General features: G+C 40.5%; 1 protein-coding gene across 1 annotated transcript in view; it reads left to right on the top strand.

Moving 5' to 3' along the window:
• Positions 1-254: 254 nt before the first annotated feature.
• Positions 255-19,160, top strand: part of LOC134348926 (rod cGMP-specific 3',5'-cyclic phosphodiesterase subunit alpha-like) — a 77,243-nt gene continuing 58,337 nt past the window's right edge. The window contains exon 1 of the mRNA XM_063052731.1: positions 255-623. Coding sequence (XP_062908801.1) covers positions 558-623 — 66 coding nt within the window. The 5' untranslated portion in view covers positions 255-557. The remainder of the gene's footprint in view (positions 624-19,160) is intronic.

Genomic DNA, 19,160 nt, shown 5'->3' with positions numbered 1-19,160 from the left:
ATAGGAGTTGATTCTAGTCATAACCAACCTTTCAAAGCTCTTTATCACTATAGATGTGAGTGCTGTTGGACAATAGTCGTTAAGGCAGCTCACCTGCTCTTCTTGGGAACTGATATCATTGTTGCCCTTTTAAAGCAGGTGGTAACTTCCAATTGTAGCAATGAGAGACTGGAAATGTCTTTCAACATCCCTGCTAGTTGGTTGTCAGGTTTTTAGATCCTTCATTGAGGGCCTGTTGCCTTGTGAGGGTTCACCCTCGGCCTCTGAGGCAGAGATCACAGGGTAACTGAGTGCTGCAGGGATCCTCATAGCTGTAGTTTTATTCTCCCTTTCAAACTGAGCATAAAAGACGTTCAGCTCATCTGGATGTGAAGCTTCACAACAATTCATTGTGTTGGGTTTCACTTTGTAGGAATTACTGGCCTGCAAACTCTGCCAGAGTTGACATGCATCCGATGTCGCCTCCAACCTCACTCAGAATTGTTTCTTAGGTCTTGACATAGCCATTCGCAAGTCACACCCGATTTTCTTGGACGGACTTGGGTCGCCAGATTTAAATGCCACAGATCTATCACTCAGCTGGCTACGAAAACCTCCTTGTTCATGAACGGCTTTTGATTTGGGTATGTATGGTAAGATCTCGTTGGCAGACACTCATCGACACAGATTTTAATGAAGTCAGTGACAGCTTTTTGGCAGATCCCTTAACAGCATTGATGTACAGGGGGATCTTGGTGTGCAAGTCCATTGCTTCCTGAAAGTGGCAATAAAAGAGGATAGGGTGGCAAAGAAAGCATATACTGTAGCATGCTTTCACTCATCAGTCAGGCCAATGAGTTAAAAAATCATGTTGCTGCCTATAAAATTGGGTTAGGCCACTGTTTGGAGTACGGCCTGCTGTTCTGGTAGCTATGTTACAGGAAGGATGCAGAGTAAGTTCATTGGTTTTTTTTTGGATTGGAGTGTAGTAGCTATAAGGAGAGATTGAACAAACTTGGGTTGTTTATTCTAGAGTGATGAAGGACAAGGGGTGACCTGATAGAAGAATATAAATTTATGAGAATTCAGGGTCAGAGACAGAGTCAGAGTCTTTTTTTAGCCATGGTGGAGAGGTCAAATGCTCGGTGGCAGAGGAATGCATTGCCAGGAGAGATGGTGGAACTTTGCAGTGCCAGCTCTTTGTGAGGAGTTTGTATGTTCTCCCTGTGACCGTATGGGTTTCCTCTGAGTGCTCCAGTTTCCTCCCACATTCTGGAGATGTACAGATAGGGTTAGTGAGTTGTAGGCATGCTATAATAGTACCAGAAGCATTGCAACACTTGGGGGCTGCACAGTACAATCCTCTGATTTGAGTTGCCACAAATGACCCATTTTACTGTATGTTTTAATGTACTTGTGATAGATAAAGCTTTCTTTAATCTGGAAGCAGTACAATAGTGATGTTTAAGAGCTACTTCAACAGACACAAGAACAGGCAGGAAGCAGAGGTATGTAGACCACATGGAGACAGATAAGACTAGTTTAATTTGGTATCGTGATCAGTGCGGGCATAGTGAGTTGAAAGGCCTGTTCCTTGGATGTACATTTCTATGTTCTGTGTTTCTTTGGGCTCTGTCCAGTTGCTACCACTTGTGCTAGAGGTTTCATGAGAAACAACTAAAGCATCCAAGTTTTCCAGCAAAGGAAATGATTTCATTTTCCAAATACTGGAAACTATCCAGAAACACTGCCACACCAAAAATCATTGTGGCTGAGCCCAAGCAGCTCTTTTCCAATTGACTCCAAACAAAGCTGCAAGTATTTGATGACCTCTTTATATGGCAGGTGCAGAGCTTGTCAGTACTGTTTGAATGTGATTTCTTGTGCATTGTCCAGATTGTATGCTAATTGTCTATATGCACAGACAACTTTTGTGACATAATCAGAGAAACAGGCAGTTTATATTTACTTATTATTCGTACACAATACAACATCACCTCTGATTACACTGCAAGCTTTGGCTGTGTGTGTGATACACCCACAGAAAGTTGTTCACCTGCACTTGATTTCAGTTTACAATTCTAAACTGTGGAACTAAAAAGAGATATTGCTCAAGTGGCTATCTCATGAAAGTTTCTTAATATGGGCCAAACTCATTTCATTGCTTTTCAATACTCATGGTAACTAATTTTAAGATCAAGGCTTCCTATTCTCACCTTTTTCAGACTTAACACAAACAAGTCCATGTGCCCAGAAAGGGAGATGCATAAACAAATGTTTGACCTTTTATATCCCTGAAGATTAAACTAAAGGTTAGAAATTAGATTGTATGATGCTGTTTACCTCAGCACTATAACACCAAAGCATTTTTGCAAAGGAGTAAAACGGCTGGTTGTAGCCTGACTCCAGTTGTACGTCTGACAATTTCTTCATTAATGCCCACTAAATTATATCAATCCCCGTACAATTTGGGGTAAAGTGCACCAAGTTATCTTGAAAGCAGCCATCATTCAGAAACAACTGATACCTAGCATTCTGGCCTCTGCTTATCCAGGCTGCTGTCCCCACGTGCTTCAAATCAGCCACCATCATCCCTGTACACCTTCAGAACTAAATAACTGACATCCAGTGGTTCTGTTGCCAATCACAATGAAGTGCTTTCGATGGCTAGTAATGCCGCATATAAAAAACTCCACTCCTGCCATATTGGACACTCACCGATATATTTAGAGACAGAACTGCTTGACAACAGATGGTATTTACCTGGCCTTGACACACCTAGAAAACAAGGACAGTTATGTCAGAATGCTGTTCCTGGATTTCAGTTCAGCATTCAACACTATTGTCCCACGGACCTTGGTGAACAAACTCCCACTCTTTGGTCTAAATACGCCACTGTGCAACAGGGTGTTGGACTTCCTAACCAACAGACCTCAGATAGACAGGATGCACAACCACACTTCGGTCCCCATCATCTTCAACACGGGTGCCTTCCCCAGGGCTGTGTGCTGAGTCCGTTGTTGTATGTTCTGCTCACACATGACTGCATGGCTAACCACCTGAGCAATCACATTGTCAAGTGCACCGATGACACAATAGTGGTGGGGCTCATCACCGACAATGATGAGGTGGCTTACAGAAAGGAGGCTGAAGAGCTCGAGTCCTGGTGCCAGGGGAATGACCTGGTCCTCAATGTTAACAACATGGTTATCGACTTCAGAAGAACTTGCACCACTTACACCCCCCTTCACATTGGCGGCACAGCAGCAGAAACTACTAGCAGATTCAAGCACCTGGGAGTGCACATCACACACAACCTCCCATGACCCCAGAATACATTCTACACAATCAGGAAAGCTCATCAATGCCTCTACTTTGTGTGGAGAGCTGGACTATGCACATTGATATACACATCATTCTACAGATACGTAGCAGAGAGTATCCTAACATGCTGTGTTATTGCATAGTATGGAAACTGCACTGCAGCGGGCCAAAGGCTCTACAGTGGGTAGCCAATGCATCATGGGCATGAGGCTACCCTCCATGAAGGGTGTAAGTGTGTGTGTGAGTGTATAATCCACGCCAGGACCACCACACTCAAAACCAGCTACTTTCCCCAAGCAATTAGGCTAATCAGCACTTCCACCCACCTACCCACCTCTCCACACCCCCCTACCATTACTACTTTATCATTTCCTGTCAATCACCTTATGTACAGACACTCCTGTGCCTAGTGTCACTTTATTGAAATGTAACCAATCTATGTACGTAGTCTATCCTTTTCATAATTATTTATTGTGTTCTTTAAATTATTGTGCTCCTTATCTAATTGCGAATGTTTTTGTGCTGCATCGCATCCACAGTAATAATTATTTCACTTGCCTTTACACTTTTGTACTGGAAATGACATCAAATAATCTTGAATCTTGAAGTCACTAAGATAAGTCTCATACAATTTGTTGACTGTTTGGAGGCCCTACCATGATAAAGGGCACTCTTGCCAGCTGATCATTCACCCCACCCCTCCAGCCTTTCAATAATTCCATTTGCCAGCACCCAACCCTGTGTAGCAGCTCCTCCCTGTTCCTCTGATTACATCAGGTTCTGATACTGTGCACCACTGAACTCTTTATCAATGTTTCAATTCAGATCTTGACTTACCCCACCACACCACCCCCCTCCCCCCCAGCCCACTGATCCCTCTAATTTCTATCCCCAGCTTAGCCTTGTTGAATATAAATATTCAAGCCCTGGAATTTCAGCCACAGGATAAGTAAGGCAGGAGGATGAGTACGCCACCGGGCTTCTCAAGCCTTCCCCTCCATCGAGTATGATCATGGCTAATTTACCCCAGGTCTCAACTTCTCCTCTGAGCCACATCCCCATCTTTCAAAAAATTATATCTCTCTCCTCTCCATTTACAGCACTGAGTGAATGCCTTTACCAGAAGGACAGAGCAATTCCTAAAGGTGGCTTACAACCATTAGGAGGAACAGTGATGCAGGTAGTAGAGATGATACCTTGTGACTGCAGTGACCGGGACTCAATCCTCATCTCCAGTGCTGGCTGTCACATTTGCATGTTCTCCCTGAATGTAGGTTTCATCCCATAAATGTTCAGTTTGATGCATGTTAACACAAGAACATAGGAGCAGACGTAGTCCCCTCAAGCCTACCCTCTCATTCAAAATGATCGTGACTGAACTATGCTGGACTCAAGTCCTGTGCCAGTTCCTAGAACTCTCAACTTAATATCTGTAAAATGTTACAGTAGAGCAATTATCCACAATAAATTGCTCCTTGTTTGCACACAAGTGATCAAACCTGTGGCAATTGTTGGGAATGTGGGGAGACAAATTGGGATTGGTGCGTGATAAGTGTGAATTGTGTAAAATGGGAGTCTGATGTGAACTGGGGACTGAGCAGGCCAAATAATCTCTCTGAAAATTTTCTTTTGGGTAACTAGGATGACATAGTCATAGTCATAGTCATACTTTATTAATCCCGGGGGATATTGGTTTTCATTACAGTTGCTCCATAGATAATAAATAGTAATAGTACCATAAATAGTTAAATAGTAATATGTAAATTATGCCAGTAAATTATGAAATAAGTCCAGGACCAGCCGATTGGCTCAGGATGTCTGTCCCCCCAAGGGAGGAGTTGTAAAGTTTGATGGCCACAGGCAGGAATGACTTCCTATGACGCTCAGTGCTGCATCTCGGTGGAATGAGTCTCTGGCTGAATGTACTCCTGTGCCCAACCAGTACATTATGTAGTGGGTGGGAGACATTGACCAAGATGGCATGCAACTTAGACAGCATCCTTTTCTCAGACACCACCGTGACAGAGTCCAGTTCCATCCCCACAACATCACTGGCCTTACAAATGCGTTTGTTGATTCTGTTGGTGCCTGCTACCCTCAGCCTGCTGCCCCAGCATACAACAGCAAACATTATCACACTGGCCACCACAGACTCGTAGAACATCCTCAGCATCGTCCGGCAGATGTTAAAGGACCTCTGTCTCCTCAGGAAATAGAGACGGCTCTGACCCTTCTTGTAGACAGCCTCAGTGTTCTTAGACCAGTCCAGTTTATTGTCAATTCGTATCCCCAGGTATTTGTAATCCTCCACCATGTCCACACTGACCCCCTGGATGGAAACAGGGGTCACCGGTCACTGACCTCGCCAGTGATACTGTACCAGGTTCTGCGAATGAATTGAGAAAAGGAAATCTAGAGTGGCCTGACTGGCCCAGGATCCACACCTCCAACAAATCCCAGTATTCTAACCCAGTAGTCTCTGACACTCATTAATTAGCCAAGGCTTTGATTAAAAACTCATCATTTTGCATCCTGCCCCAACACCCAACTACCCCAGCCATATATCTTTTGTTGGATACTACTCAAGTTCCTTGCTGAAGACCATCATCTCCAACCCTAACCACTCACCAGATGACCAACCCAAATCCTAGCCTTAATCGGGCCCACAACTGCTCAGTCCTCTCTCCTCTTGGGCCCTATCCCATATGTAGCCTTAACCTCGGACAGCACATTTTTTGTCTTGAGAAAGGCTCACTTTGATCTACCAGTCCAGATGAAGGATCTCAAACTGAAATGTCAAATGTCCATTTTCCTCCTTCGATGCCTCCAGTGGGTTCCTCCAGTGGTTGGTTTGTTGCTTCAGACTCCAGCATCTGCAGTCTCTTCTGTCTCCATGTTGATAATGCCTGGGCCTTAGGCCTGTTTAACATTTCTTATTACATTCCATCCATAATTTGTTCCCTTAATTGACATATGCCCCTTTTGTAATCTACGTAGAATGTGCAGTGCTGAAGCTGGCTAGTTACGTGACTCATCACAATTTTCCATATCAGGGCTATCTTTCTATCTCTGTACTGTTTGCTTCAAATTGCACAAGAACAATCTGTTGTCACTACTGCTAGCTCAGAAGTGGGGTTTAAAATTGAAGTTGCTGGGATCCAGGAAGCATACTGATGATTAGGCATCTGTCTATATGCAACTGTCTTCAAAATTTTGTGGTATACGGATTCTTGACTCAGTCACATCACCAAATCTAGGCCTCATCATATACTCTCATATAGATTCCACATTTAAGTCACCAACGTGTCTCAGGATTTGTAATTCTGTTGATCAGAGCTCAGAGAGATCTATTGCCACTGATGTGGACTGTCTATTCCTGTTTCTGTCTCCAAATATTCACTTGTTTCTGTCAAGATAATGGTCTCGACCTGAAACATCTACTGTCTGTTTCCCTCCATAAATGCTGCCTGACCTGTTGTGTTTCTCCAGCTTTGTGTGTGTTTGTGTAAAAGTCCATGTTTCTCATCTCAATGTTCTCTAGAACCTCCAACCATGTTCCATTGTCACATTTGCAGGCTCCAGCAATACATCAAGGTATATGGCAGTGAAGCAGCCCATAATCTTTGGTTATCTGTCTCACTCTCTACTTCAAATTCCCCCAAATTATAACATTGAATTGTTCCTTTAACTGCTCCAGTTGAGTTTGTATTATCCAGTCCCATTCAACACCAACTACAAAAGATTACAGGGGAAAGCCAGAAGTAAAATACTGTTGAGACAGTTGAACTAAAATGATTCTAATATAATATAATAAAACTAATATGATGGCCATCACAGCCTGGTATCGAAAAGCTGACAAAAAGTAGTGGATTCTGCCCAGTCCGTCAGAGGAAAAACCTCCCTACCATTGAGCCCATCTACAAAGAGTGCTGCCACAAGAAAGCAGCACCTGTCATCAAGGACCCTCACAGTCCAGGCTATTCTCTCTTCTCACTGCTACCGCCAGGAAGGAGGTACAGGAGTCTTAGATTCTACACTACCAGGTTCAGGAACCGTTATTACCCTCCAGCCATCGGGCTCCTGAACCAGGGTGGGCATCACGGTAGGGTAGTGGCTAACACAGGTCGGGGCATTCCAGAGCTCAGAGTTCAATGCCAGCACTGCTCTGTAAGGAATCTCTCATAACATCCCCTTCCAGATTGCATCAATCCTTTCCTTCCTCTCGGTGACTGAATATCAAGCAATTAATCTATTCTTGAAAGTTAATTTTTGTAAGAGACGCTAGGCAGCAATTGCAGCACAGTGATCAGAAACACTCCCTCTTAATTCCAACAACCTGGGTTCAAACCTAATCACTAGCGACAAGCTTATATGTTTTCCATGAGACTGTACAGGTTTCCTCTAAATCTGCAGTTTCCTACCACATCCCAAAACTGTGCAGGTTAGTAGGTTAAAAAGCATTTATAAATTGCCCTAAGTGTGGAAGATTAACGTTGGGGTGTGATTTCTGAAAACAGATGTGGACTAAATGGTTTCAAGCGCACTTGTTCCATGACATTATAAATTATGAAAACACTAACTCTCACCATCTCTTTCTGTAGGACAGCATAGTGTGTAACACTAGAGAAAAGACCAAGGTCAGATCAGCCAAATTTGTAAGGCTGCAAATTGTATGAGCAACAACAGAAAAACAGTAGCCTTGCAGAGTTGATAGAACAGAGCATTCCAGATCTGGGGTTTTCCTCAGCTAGGATTTTAGACTATGCTTCCATTGAACCTCAGAAAATACATTTTGGCCCAGATTGTGCATTAGTAATGATGGTGAAACTGTCAGCGATCACTGCTGTGGTAGAATAAGATGAAAACTTTTGTGCTTTCCTGGTTTAGTGTGGAATTGCCAATGTTGTTATCAGTGATTCAGCCTTTCACTGCAAATTATGATGCCTGTATCTTTTTCAACAGCCATCAAAGAGTTAAACTGTTATCCATACTAGATATTTACGAAGTAGTCCCACTGTAAATCTTTGTCTTCGTTATAGGTCTAAAAGAGTACTGATTGATGTACTACATAGATACAGTATATTTCCCTCAATGAAGGATTGGAAAATAAAAATAACATGAGTTATTTCTGTGAAATTTCTGCTTCAAAGTACATTTATTATCAAAGTATGTATACATTATACCTCCTTGAGATTTATCTCCTTGCAGGCAGCCACAAAATCATATTGTATGTGTATGTTCCATTCTTTATTTAGCATTCTGAATAGGTAAGATTTAATATTGATCCCTAGTTTATTAAATGTGTAACTTCTTTACTGAATCTAAAAACATGCCTAGCTTAATGACATCATATATGCTGAACATCTGGGGTCTATTGGTGAAAGTGAAGTTCCCACAACAGAGAGTAATTATTTACACTGTTTTATTGGTAACCAACTTTAATATCAGTCAGTATTCTGATTCTTGCCATTGCTTCTACCCAGCATCTCAAAGTCAAAATCAAAGTAAATTTCTTATTGAAGAGCATATGTGTTACCATATACTACCTTGAGATTCATTTTCTTCAGGTATTTACAGCAAAATAAATAAATACAATAGAATTTATGAAAAACTACACATAAGCAAAGACTGACAAACAACCAGTGGACAAAAGAATATAAAAAAATAAATAAAAATGAGAACAAGAGTTGTCATCGTTGTCATCCTTCATTCCTCCATCTATTTATTCTCAGACATCGTGCTCTGTGCCTTGAAAACCGCTCAGGTGAGGATATTTCCTCAGAGAAATGCTGCAAAATTAAAATTCTCATTTTGTCTTAAAGTTCCTCTAAAACCTCACCTCCTCTTACCTCTTCTTAAAACCTGCAGTATCCCACCATGTTTATGAAGCTCAGATTTTTGTGCGTCCAGCCTTTTACAGATTCAACTTTGCATCCTTTGCATTTAGCTGCTTGTCCCTTAAGTTCCAGAACTAATCTAATACTCTTCTCTGTTTCTCCATGTTTTTATCCTTCTTTAACATCTTCCTAAAAGCTGCCTCTTTGCTTTAGTTTGATAAACTTTTCAAATACCTCCTGATATGGCTGAATGTGAAATTTTGTTTGACATGCTGTTATACAATCTCTTTATGGAGCTTGATGTTAAATGTTAATAACTCTCGGGATAGGAGGTGAAATTTACTGAATAAACGAAGTATTTTTTTAAATTCTGAAATCCCCTCGTCTGCATTAAAGGCATTGTATGAGAAAATTGGTGATATTGATCAGATACTGTCACGCTCAGCACCACTTCTGTATGCAATGACTGGCATTCAGCTGGGTTATATTGCAGGTCTGAGGTTTCTGATTGTGAATGCAAGTCCCTTGCACCTCAATCTTCTGATAAATCTTGACTGAATGGATAAAAAATGAATAGGTCAATAACTAAACCAGAAACACATTATTCTTCTGTTTTGCTCCTAGTTATACATTATTAGAGTGGAAGCCCTTCCTGTTACTGATTCACCTTCTAGCTGCAAAGACCTCTAAAGCTGAAAGAGCAAACATAGATTTTCCGTGATTCCATGACCATTAAGTTTATATAGTTGAATGCCATACACTACTTAATCTGAATGAATAAGAGGAACCAATAGCTGCATCTCAGAAAAAAACCTATCAGAGGGTAGAATGTTGTGTTTTATTGCCCTTTGGATAATTTATCGCAGTCTTTGAAACTGTTGCTTTTAAGACAAATGACTGCTCGCTTAGTACTTATCTTGTACGTTGAATACGCAATCCATGGAGGTGTTTCGTGCCGAACTTTTCTGCAACAATGTTCAAAAGTGGCATTAATTAGATCCTTGAAGAAGGCCAAACTTGCAGACGTTCCATAAATCAGACTAAGTGGCCACAAACCAGCTGAAGATGGTTGCCTTTATGTATGATATTCAAAGTTAAATAGTTGACGATCGTACACAAGTTACTCTGAATGAAGAAAAAGGCGGACATAGCTGCAACATAAAAATACCCCTCAGAGGGTGCAACTTGTTGCCTGCTTTTGCTCAATTAGATAATCTATCCTTTCCGTTCTCTATCTTAAGGCTAAGGTAGACCTGTAGAGTTTCTCAAAATCTGAGGTGGAGGAGTATGCCTCATCATCAACTCCTCTTGCTGCACAAATATATCAGTACTATCCCTATTCTGCTCACCAGACCTGGAATATCTCGCAGTTAAATGCCGTCCATTTTACCTACCACGGGAGATTTCCGTGATCATTTTGGTTGCAGTATACATTCCACCTTAGGCTAATGTTAATCAGGCTTTAGATGATCTGAGCAATATGATCAACATGCACGAAACAGCGCGCCATCACTTTGGGGGATTTTAACCAGGTCAGTCTGAAAAAAATCACTAAACAATTACCATCAAGAGATCACTCGCAATACCAGAGGAAACAACACACTGGACCATTATTACACCACCATCAAGAATGCCTACCGTGCTATTCCACGCCCTCACTTTGGGAAATCTGATCACTTGGCTGTACCTCTATTCACTGAGTATAGGCAGAGACTGAAGACCTCCGCACCAGTAGCGAGGACCAAGAAGGTATGGACAAGGGAAGCACAGGAGCGCTTACTGGACTGCTTTGAATTGGTAGTCTGGACTGTATTCAGGGATTCATCTTCGAATCTGGATGAATATGTTGCAGTTGTTACTGACTTCATTCGATTAGATTATGAGGACACTCAGTACTCGTTTACTGTCATTTAGAAATGCATGCATGCATTAAGAAATGATACAATGGTCTTCCAGAGTGATATCACAAAAAAACAAGACAAACCAAAGACTAACACTGACAAGACCACATAATTATAACATATAGTTACAGCAGTGCAAAACAATATTGTAATTTGATAAAGAGCAGACCATGAGAAGAGTGAAAAAAGTCTCAAAGTTCCGATCGATTCCCGATAGTCCCTGATAGCAGGCGGCAGATGGGAGAAACTCTCTCTGCCATAAACCTCCAGGCACTGACAACTGTCGATGCATTGGAAGCACCCGACCACAGCTGACTCTGAGTCCGTCCGAAAACTTTGAGCCTCCGACCAGCCCTTCGACACCCTGGAACACACAGTAACAGTGGCAGCAAAAAAGGCATTTCAGAAGTTTCTCCAGATGTTCCTCCGTTCTCTCATGTCTGTCTCCATCAAATCAGGATTGTGCACGGCACCCTACTTGACAGATTACAGATATCATTCACCGGAGTGGCCACGCAAGCTGTGTCACGCTGCCATCTTCTCCTCCTCCTCTGCATGGATGAGTGTGTGCATACAAAAACTTGCTGTATATTCCCAAACCAAAAGCTGTGGATGAACCAGGAGGTACGTCATCTGCTGAAGGCTAGATCTTTGACATTCAAGGCTGGTGACCCAGGTCTGTAGCAGAAAAATAGGTATGACTTGTAGAGGGCTATTTCAAGGGCAATAAGACAATTTTGAATGAGGTTGGAGGCAACCTCGGACAACTCTGGCAGGGTTTGCAAGACATTTACTTCCTACAAAACAAAACCCAATAGCATGAATAGCAGTCATGCTTCACTACCAGATGAACTCAATGCCTTCTATGCCCGCTTTGAAAGAGAGAATATATCTACAGTTGTGAAGATCCTTGCTATACCCGATGACGCTGTGATCTCTGTCTCGGAGGCCAATGTTAGGCTGACCTTAAAGAGAGTGAACCCTCGCAAGGTGGAAGGTCCCAATGGAGTACCTGGTAAGGCTCTGAAAACATGTGCCAACCAACTGGCGGGAGTATTCAAAGACATTTTCAACCTCTCACTTCTATGGACGGAGGTTCCCAATTGCTTCAAAAAGGTAACAATTATACCAGTGCCTGAGAAGAATAATGGGAGCTGCCTTAATGACTATCGCCCAGCAGCACTCACATCTACAGTGATGAAATGCTTTGAGAATTTGGTCATGACTAGACTGAACTCCTGCCTCAGCAAGGACCTGGACCTGTTGCAATTTGCCTATTGCCACAATAGGTCAATGGCAGATACAATCTCAATGGCTCTTCACACAGCCTTCGACCACCTGGACAACGCAAACACCTATGTCAGGATGCTGTTCATTGACTATAGCTCAGCATTTAATGCCATCATTCCCACAATCCTGATTGAGAAGTTGCAGAACCTGGGCCTCTGTACCTCCCTCTGCAATAGGATCCTCGTTTCCTAACCAGAAGACCACAATCTGTTTGGATTGGTGATAACGTCTCCTCCTTGCTGACGATCAACACTAGTGTACCTCAGGGGTGTGTGCTTAGCCCACTGCTCTATTCTCTATATACCCATGACTGTCTGGCTGCGCATAGCTCAAATACTATCTATAAATTTGCAGACGATACAAGCATTGTTGGTAGAATCTCAGGTGGCGACAAGAGGGCGTACAGGAGTGAGATATGCCAACTAGTGGAGTGGTGCCGTAGCAACAACCTGGCACTCAATGTCAGTAAGACTAAAGAGCTGATTGTGGACTTCAGGAAGGGTAAGATGCAAAGGAACACATACCAATCCTCGTAGAGGGATCAGAAGTGGAGGGAGTGAGCAGTTTTAAGTTCCTGGGTGTCAAGATCTCTGAGGATCTAACCTGCACCCAACATATCTATAAAGAAGGCAAGACAGTAGCTATACTTCAACAGGAGTTTGAAGAGATTTGGTATGTCTACAAGAACACTCAAAAACCTCTATAGATGTACCGTGGAGAACATTCTGACAGGCTGCATCACTGTCTGGTATGAGGGGGGTGATGGAGGGGGGCTGCTACTGCACAGGATCGAAAGAAGCTGCAGAGTGTTGTAAATTTAGTCGGCTCCATCTTGGGTACTAGCCTACAAAGTACCCAGGACATCTTCAAGGAGCGGTGTCTCAGAAAGGCAGAGTCCATTACTAAGGACCCCCAGCACCCAGGGCATGCTATTTTCTCATTGTTACCATCAGGTAGGAGGTACAGAAGCCTGAAGGCACACACTCAGTGATTCAGAAACAGCTTCTTCCCCTCTGCCATCCGATTGCTAAATTGACATTGAACCCATGAACACTACCTCACTTTTCTAATATATATTATTTGTTTTTGCATGATTTTTAATCTATTCAATATACTTATACAGTAATTGATCTATTTATTTTTTCCTTTCTTTATTATGTATTACATTGAACTGCTGCTGCTAAGTTGATAATAAACCTGAATCTGAATCTGATTCTTGTTTCTCTTTGAGTGCCCATCCCTGTCCATTGGCGGTGGATACACAAATTGGGTCAAATTATGTACAGAGTACCAATTGACATCACTGCACATATTCATCAGTTTCTATGCATACATGCATTATACGTGCAGAAGTCTAGAAATAATATAGTGAGCTGTGTTATCTTTGCCGAACAGACAACAGTGTCCAGTGATCAGATCTTAGATTAAATTCCTCTGTTCTGTTGTGATATGCAGAAAAGCATCTAGGCCATGAGCCTTCAAAATCTTGTGGTTGTGTTATAAATTAATACTGGTGGTGTGAATTTTTTTCAAGGCATATTTAGGAATTAAAATTAAGTAAGCAATCAATGCACTTCTACACCATTGCTATTACAAGAATAACATTGTCTCTTTAAGGGCCACCCTCACAAGTAATCCTCAGATATAAGCCTTTTATCCTATTTTAAGTATTCAAATCAACAAGGATGACAGGAGGATTAGTAATCCAACCCTGTTCCAAACACCTGCTATTCTTTGTTTAGTAGATGATGAAATATGTTTTAATTCAAATTAAGTACAAACAAAGTATAAAAATATATCCTAGCTGTCCTCATGTAAATGGCTAACTTTGTTCTAACTTCAATAGAGTTCCAAGCAAGGTTACCATTTGCTAGATTAGTGTATTGATGCATGATAGAATAAGTATTATGGTTTAGATATTAGATATATTTAGAATTTGTTTCAATATTGTGGTATAACTTGGGGACAGCACCTTCAATTTGATTTATGCAGATGTGCACCTTTTAAATTAAAATTTAGCTTTAATACTTTCAATTAATTCTTGGCTTAATCAACGTCATCCTAATCCTACTTTCACCTTCAGCATCACTGAGCAAATGCAATTGAAAGTGGCACACCTAGCATTAGTCCTGACAAGGGAGTTATTAAGCTTAGTGTTTTCGTGAATCCTTGTTCTTCCATGAAGCCTGGAATGAAGGGAGTGATCATACAATATTAGATCACTTCCAACAGTTTATTCTGTTTCTGTGTGTAGAACAGTTGAAGATATACATATTTCAAAATGAGTATGTCCAAGGAAGATGTGGAAAAGTTCCTGGATAATAATCCAACTTTTGCCAAGGAATACTATGACTTGAAACTACGTCCTTTACATATTGCTAACTTGCTGGGAGCTCAAGAAACAACTATAGACTGTAGCACCTTCCGAGAGTTAAACAACGTGGAGGAAAGTGAAGTCATTTTTGAACTCATCCGAGATATGCAGGATATTAATATGGAGAAGGTAGTGTTTAATACACTCAGGAGGATTGCCTTTCTCATTCAAGCAGATCGAATGAGTTTGTTCATGTACAGATCCAGGAATGGTACTCCTGAACTTGCCACAAGGCTGTTCAATGTTCAGAAAGATTCTGTTTTTGAAGACTGTTTTGTTCCACCAGAATGTGAAATAGTTTTTCCTCTTGACACTGGGATCATTGGTTATGTGGCTCAAACAAAGAAAACAGTCAACATCCATGATAAATCTCAGGTACTGTACATAGTATTTTAGTTTTGAGAAAACTCTAGCATAATAAAGAACATTTAAAATAGTGAGAAATCATGTATTCTGGTGTATCGTCATTTAAAGATTGAGAGAATGCCTGCAACCAAGTGAGGATTAGAGAATTCTCTCTGTTACTTGGAGAGAAAAATAACGTGCAAGTAAAGTCCCAAGGAATAAGTGACAGAAAACATGTAATAAATATTAACTGAAAAATGCTGAGACTGATAAGAAGAAAGAAAAAGGAATAAATTAAGTATTTAAATCAACAAGGATGACTCTTGTTGTCACTGCCTTAAATGACATGAAACTTGTGTTTTTTATAGGAGTAATACAGTGAAAAGACAAAATTACTATAAATTACTAAGATCAATAAATAGTGCAATAAAGGAGGAATAATGAGGTTCTGTTCACGGAGCATTCAGAAATCTGATGGAATATAACAGAGAGTCTGACAGAAATTCTGACTCAGAATGCATGTGGAATTAGGAAAGTTAAAAATTGGAGTGGAAGGTGACAAGAACGGGAGAAAACTGAGAAAGAATTATCGATTGGAAAACATAGAAAGACAATCCCAGGAAGGATAAAATACTTCTGAACAGTGGCATCAGATACTAATTAAAATGTGACTATATTTATAAAACAATGATTTCATCTTTGTTTTTGTACAATTTTGCTGTACAAATCTGAAACTAATAGGTCCAGAATATAAGTGGATGCAGGAGTTTGTATTGTGGCACGACTCAAGTATAATTATTTCTTGCAGCCAAGCTTTCGCTGGGACCCGATGGCAGGTTTGTTATACAGGAGCATCTTAGTAGTTTTTTTGACACAGTATGTTTATGAACATCAAATTAAAATACCAGCAAGTTTTAAAACACAGGAGTTATGGAGAGCTATGTTTGTTGTATTTTGAGTAACAATGAATAATTGTGATTTAACAACAATAATTTTATTGCTGTGATAAAAATTTGAATAAGTTCATAAGGGATTAGAATCAGAAGATGTAGTAACAGATTTTTGTGTCATTGTCACATACAAGAAGATTTAGAAGTATAAAGCATTATTACTTCCCTCATTCATACATGAAGTTCTCCATGAAACCGGTTTGTGCATTATATTTCCTTGTGGTTTAGTCATGACTTAAAAACAAACCTTTTAATTAGTCATTCATTCTATTGAATTCCAATAGCTGAAACTGAGTACCAACTGCTTTTCTTGCAGATATTATATGTAACAATAATAATTATCTGCCAGTAAAATGAGGAGAAACAGTTTTTGTTTGGAATATTGCAGCATTTCCTATGGCTGTACATTTTAGTGCAGGTCCAGGTGCAAAAGGAATGTATATAATAATGCAAAGTAATGTATAGTGCTTAAAAAGCAAGATAAATAAACAACTTCTAACATTTGATAAAATGAAGGGTGACACATCATTCGAAAATAATTGACTGCCCTTAATTCCTATCATTGGACATGATGCAGCTGCAGTGTTTACCTAGCCACAGTTCATATATACCTGATGCATGCATGAAACTATGTTTGGCTTAGTAATATAATTAGAAAATGTACAATGGAACACCATGTCATAATTGAGATACTTCAGAATTACTTTTGCTTGTTGTCTCCTATGGGCCTTATTGGGGAGGCATGTTTAGATTGCTGTGATTACCTCAAAGTCTTATTTTCTCTTTACCACATTTTACTTCAGAACTTAAATACAGTTTGTAGATAAGTATTAGCTACAATTATTGCAGAAATTAATCCAATATTTGTGCCTCCAAAAACTTATATTTAAGACATATTATAATATAATGAGATTTATCTAGAAAGTAGCTTACACCAGGAGTTCAGGTCACGCTGATAATAATTTCTATTTTCAGTATTGGGCTGTAATATATTTTTCTTGAGAAAATACCTGTACACTCTGCGGCCACTTTATTAGCTACCTCCTGTATCTAACAAAGTGGCCATTGAGTGTATGTCTGTGGTCTTCTACTGCTGCAGATCCACTTCACAGGCCAATGTGTTGTGCACTCAGAGATGCCCTTCTGCACACCACTGTCGTAATGCATGGTTATTTGAGTTACTGTCATCTTCCTGTCAGCTTGACCCAGTCTGGCCATTCTCCTCCGACCTCTGTCATAAACAAGATGGGCTTCACCCACTGAACTGTCACTCACTGGATGTTTCTTTTTATTTTTCACACTATTCTATGTAACTCCAGACACTGTTGTGCATGAAAATACCAGGTCATCAGCAGTTTCGGAGATACTCGAACCTACTTGGCTGGCACCAACAACCATTTCATGGGCAACGTCTCTTAGATCACATTTCTTTCCCATTCCGATATTTGGTCTGAACAATAACCGAACCTCTTGACCATATCTGCATGCTTTTATGCATTGAATCACCGCCGCCTGATTGGCTGATGACATATTTGCATTAACAAGCAGGTGTACGGTTGTATCTAATAAACAGAGTATAAAAGAAAGGTGCCTGTAGAATCTCGATAAATAACAGAGGTGTTGAATATTAAACTGGACAAACATTAACATTTATCTATGTAACAAGATAAGGGAACTAAATGGAATTGCTTCTGCAGAAGATTTCTTTGTTGGGAGGGCCCATTTTAGATAGTCCATAAGGTTATATCGTTTTAATGGTTGCTACGCAATGAATTTAGGTACTAATAGGCAAACACCATACAAACTAATCCTGTCATATCTTCAGTACCAAGATCAACTTCTAGATCATCCTCTTAGGCTGATGTAATTAAATTTCCTTGTTTGCACCATTAGTCATAGTCATAGTCATACTTTATTGATCCCGGGGGAAATTGGTTTTCGTTACAGTTGCACCATAAATAATAAATAGTAATAGTAATACTACTATTAGTAATAGTCATAGAAATAATAAATAGTAATAGAATAGTAATAAATAGTTAAATAGTAATACGTAAATTATGCCAGTAAATTATGAAATAAGTCCAGGACCAGCCTATCGGCACAGGGTGTCCGACCCTCCAAGGGAGGAGTTGTAAAGTTTGATGACCACAGGCAGGAATGACTTCCTATGACGCTCTGTGCTGCATCTCTGGCTGAATGTACTCCTGTGCCCACCCAGTACATTATGTAGTGGATGGGAGACATTGACCAAGATGGCATGCAACTTAGACAGCATCCTCTTTTCAGACACCACCATCAGAGAGTCCAGTTCCATCCCCACGACATCACTGGCCTTCCGAATGAGTTTGTTGATTCTGTTGGTGTCTGCTACCCTCAGCCTGCTGCCCCAGCACACAGCAGCAAACATGATAACACTGGCCACCACAGACTCGTAGAACATCCTCAACATCGTCTGGCAGATGTTAAAGGTCTTCAGTCTCCTCAGGAAATAGAGACGGCTCTGACCCTTCTTGTAGACAATCTCAGTATTCTTAGACCAGTCCAGTTTATTGTCAATTCGTATCCCCAGGTATTTATAATCCTCCACCATGTCCACACTGATCATTGGTGTGATTTTAATATAAATATGACCTATATTTTGCCCAATATCCTTAGACTGATTTGGTATGAATTGGTCTGCTTATGCAGACTAGGTGAATTTGAAGTGTCACTTGTAAGTTGGCATTGAACGGAAGAGGTTCGGTTTGGTACAATAATATAAGTTGATGAGGTTATACATGTGCTTTGTTTCGAAGATCACTGGGTGCTTAATTTCACATCCCACCTGGGTAATTTCGTGACACCTCCATGTTTTTATGCTTTATGATGCTGCTGAATGTAACTAAACCATTCCTAAATATATAACTTTCCTCCTTTTGGCTTCCTATCATTATTATTATCACATAACTTTGTTAATTGGGAGAGTAGCATCTGATTATTCCCATTATTCATTACTGGAAAGCACAAAATGCAATTCATTTGTCCAATGACTGTAATCATTATGTTCTCTGTAATGGCTCTGTTTCTTGCATCTTGTACTATTTCATACACATATTCTATTATATATCCTGTTATATGGATGATTTAAATGTTTTGGGATATTCATCATTCATATTTTCTG

Source organism: Mobula hypostoma, chromosome 7, assembly GCF_963921235.1.
Source record: "Mobula hypostoma chromosome 7, sMobHyp1.1, whole genome shotgun sequence".
NCBI classification, from domain to species: Eukaryota; Metazoa; Chordata; class Chondrichthyes; order Myliobatiformes; family Myliobatidae; genus Mobula; species Mobula hypostoma.
This window is presented reverse-complemented; position numbering and strand designations above follow the sequence as displayed.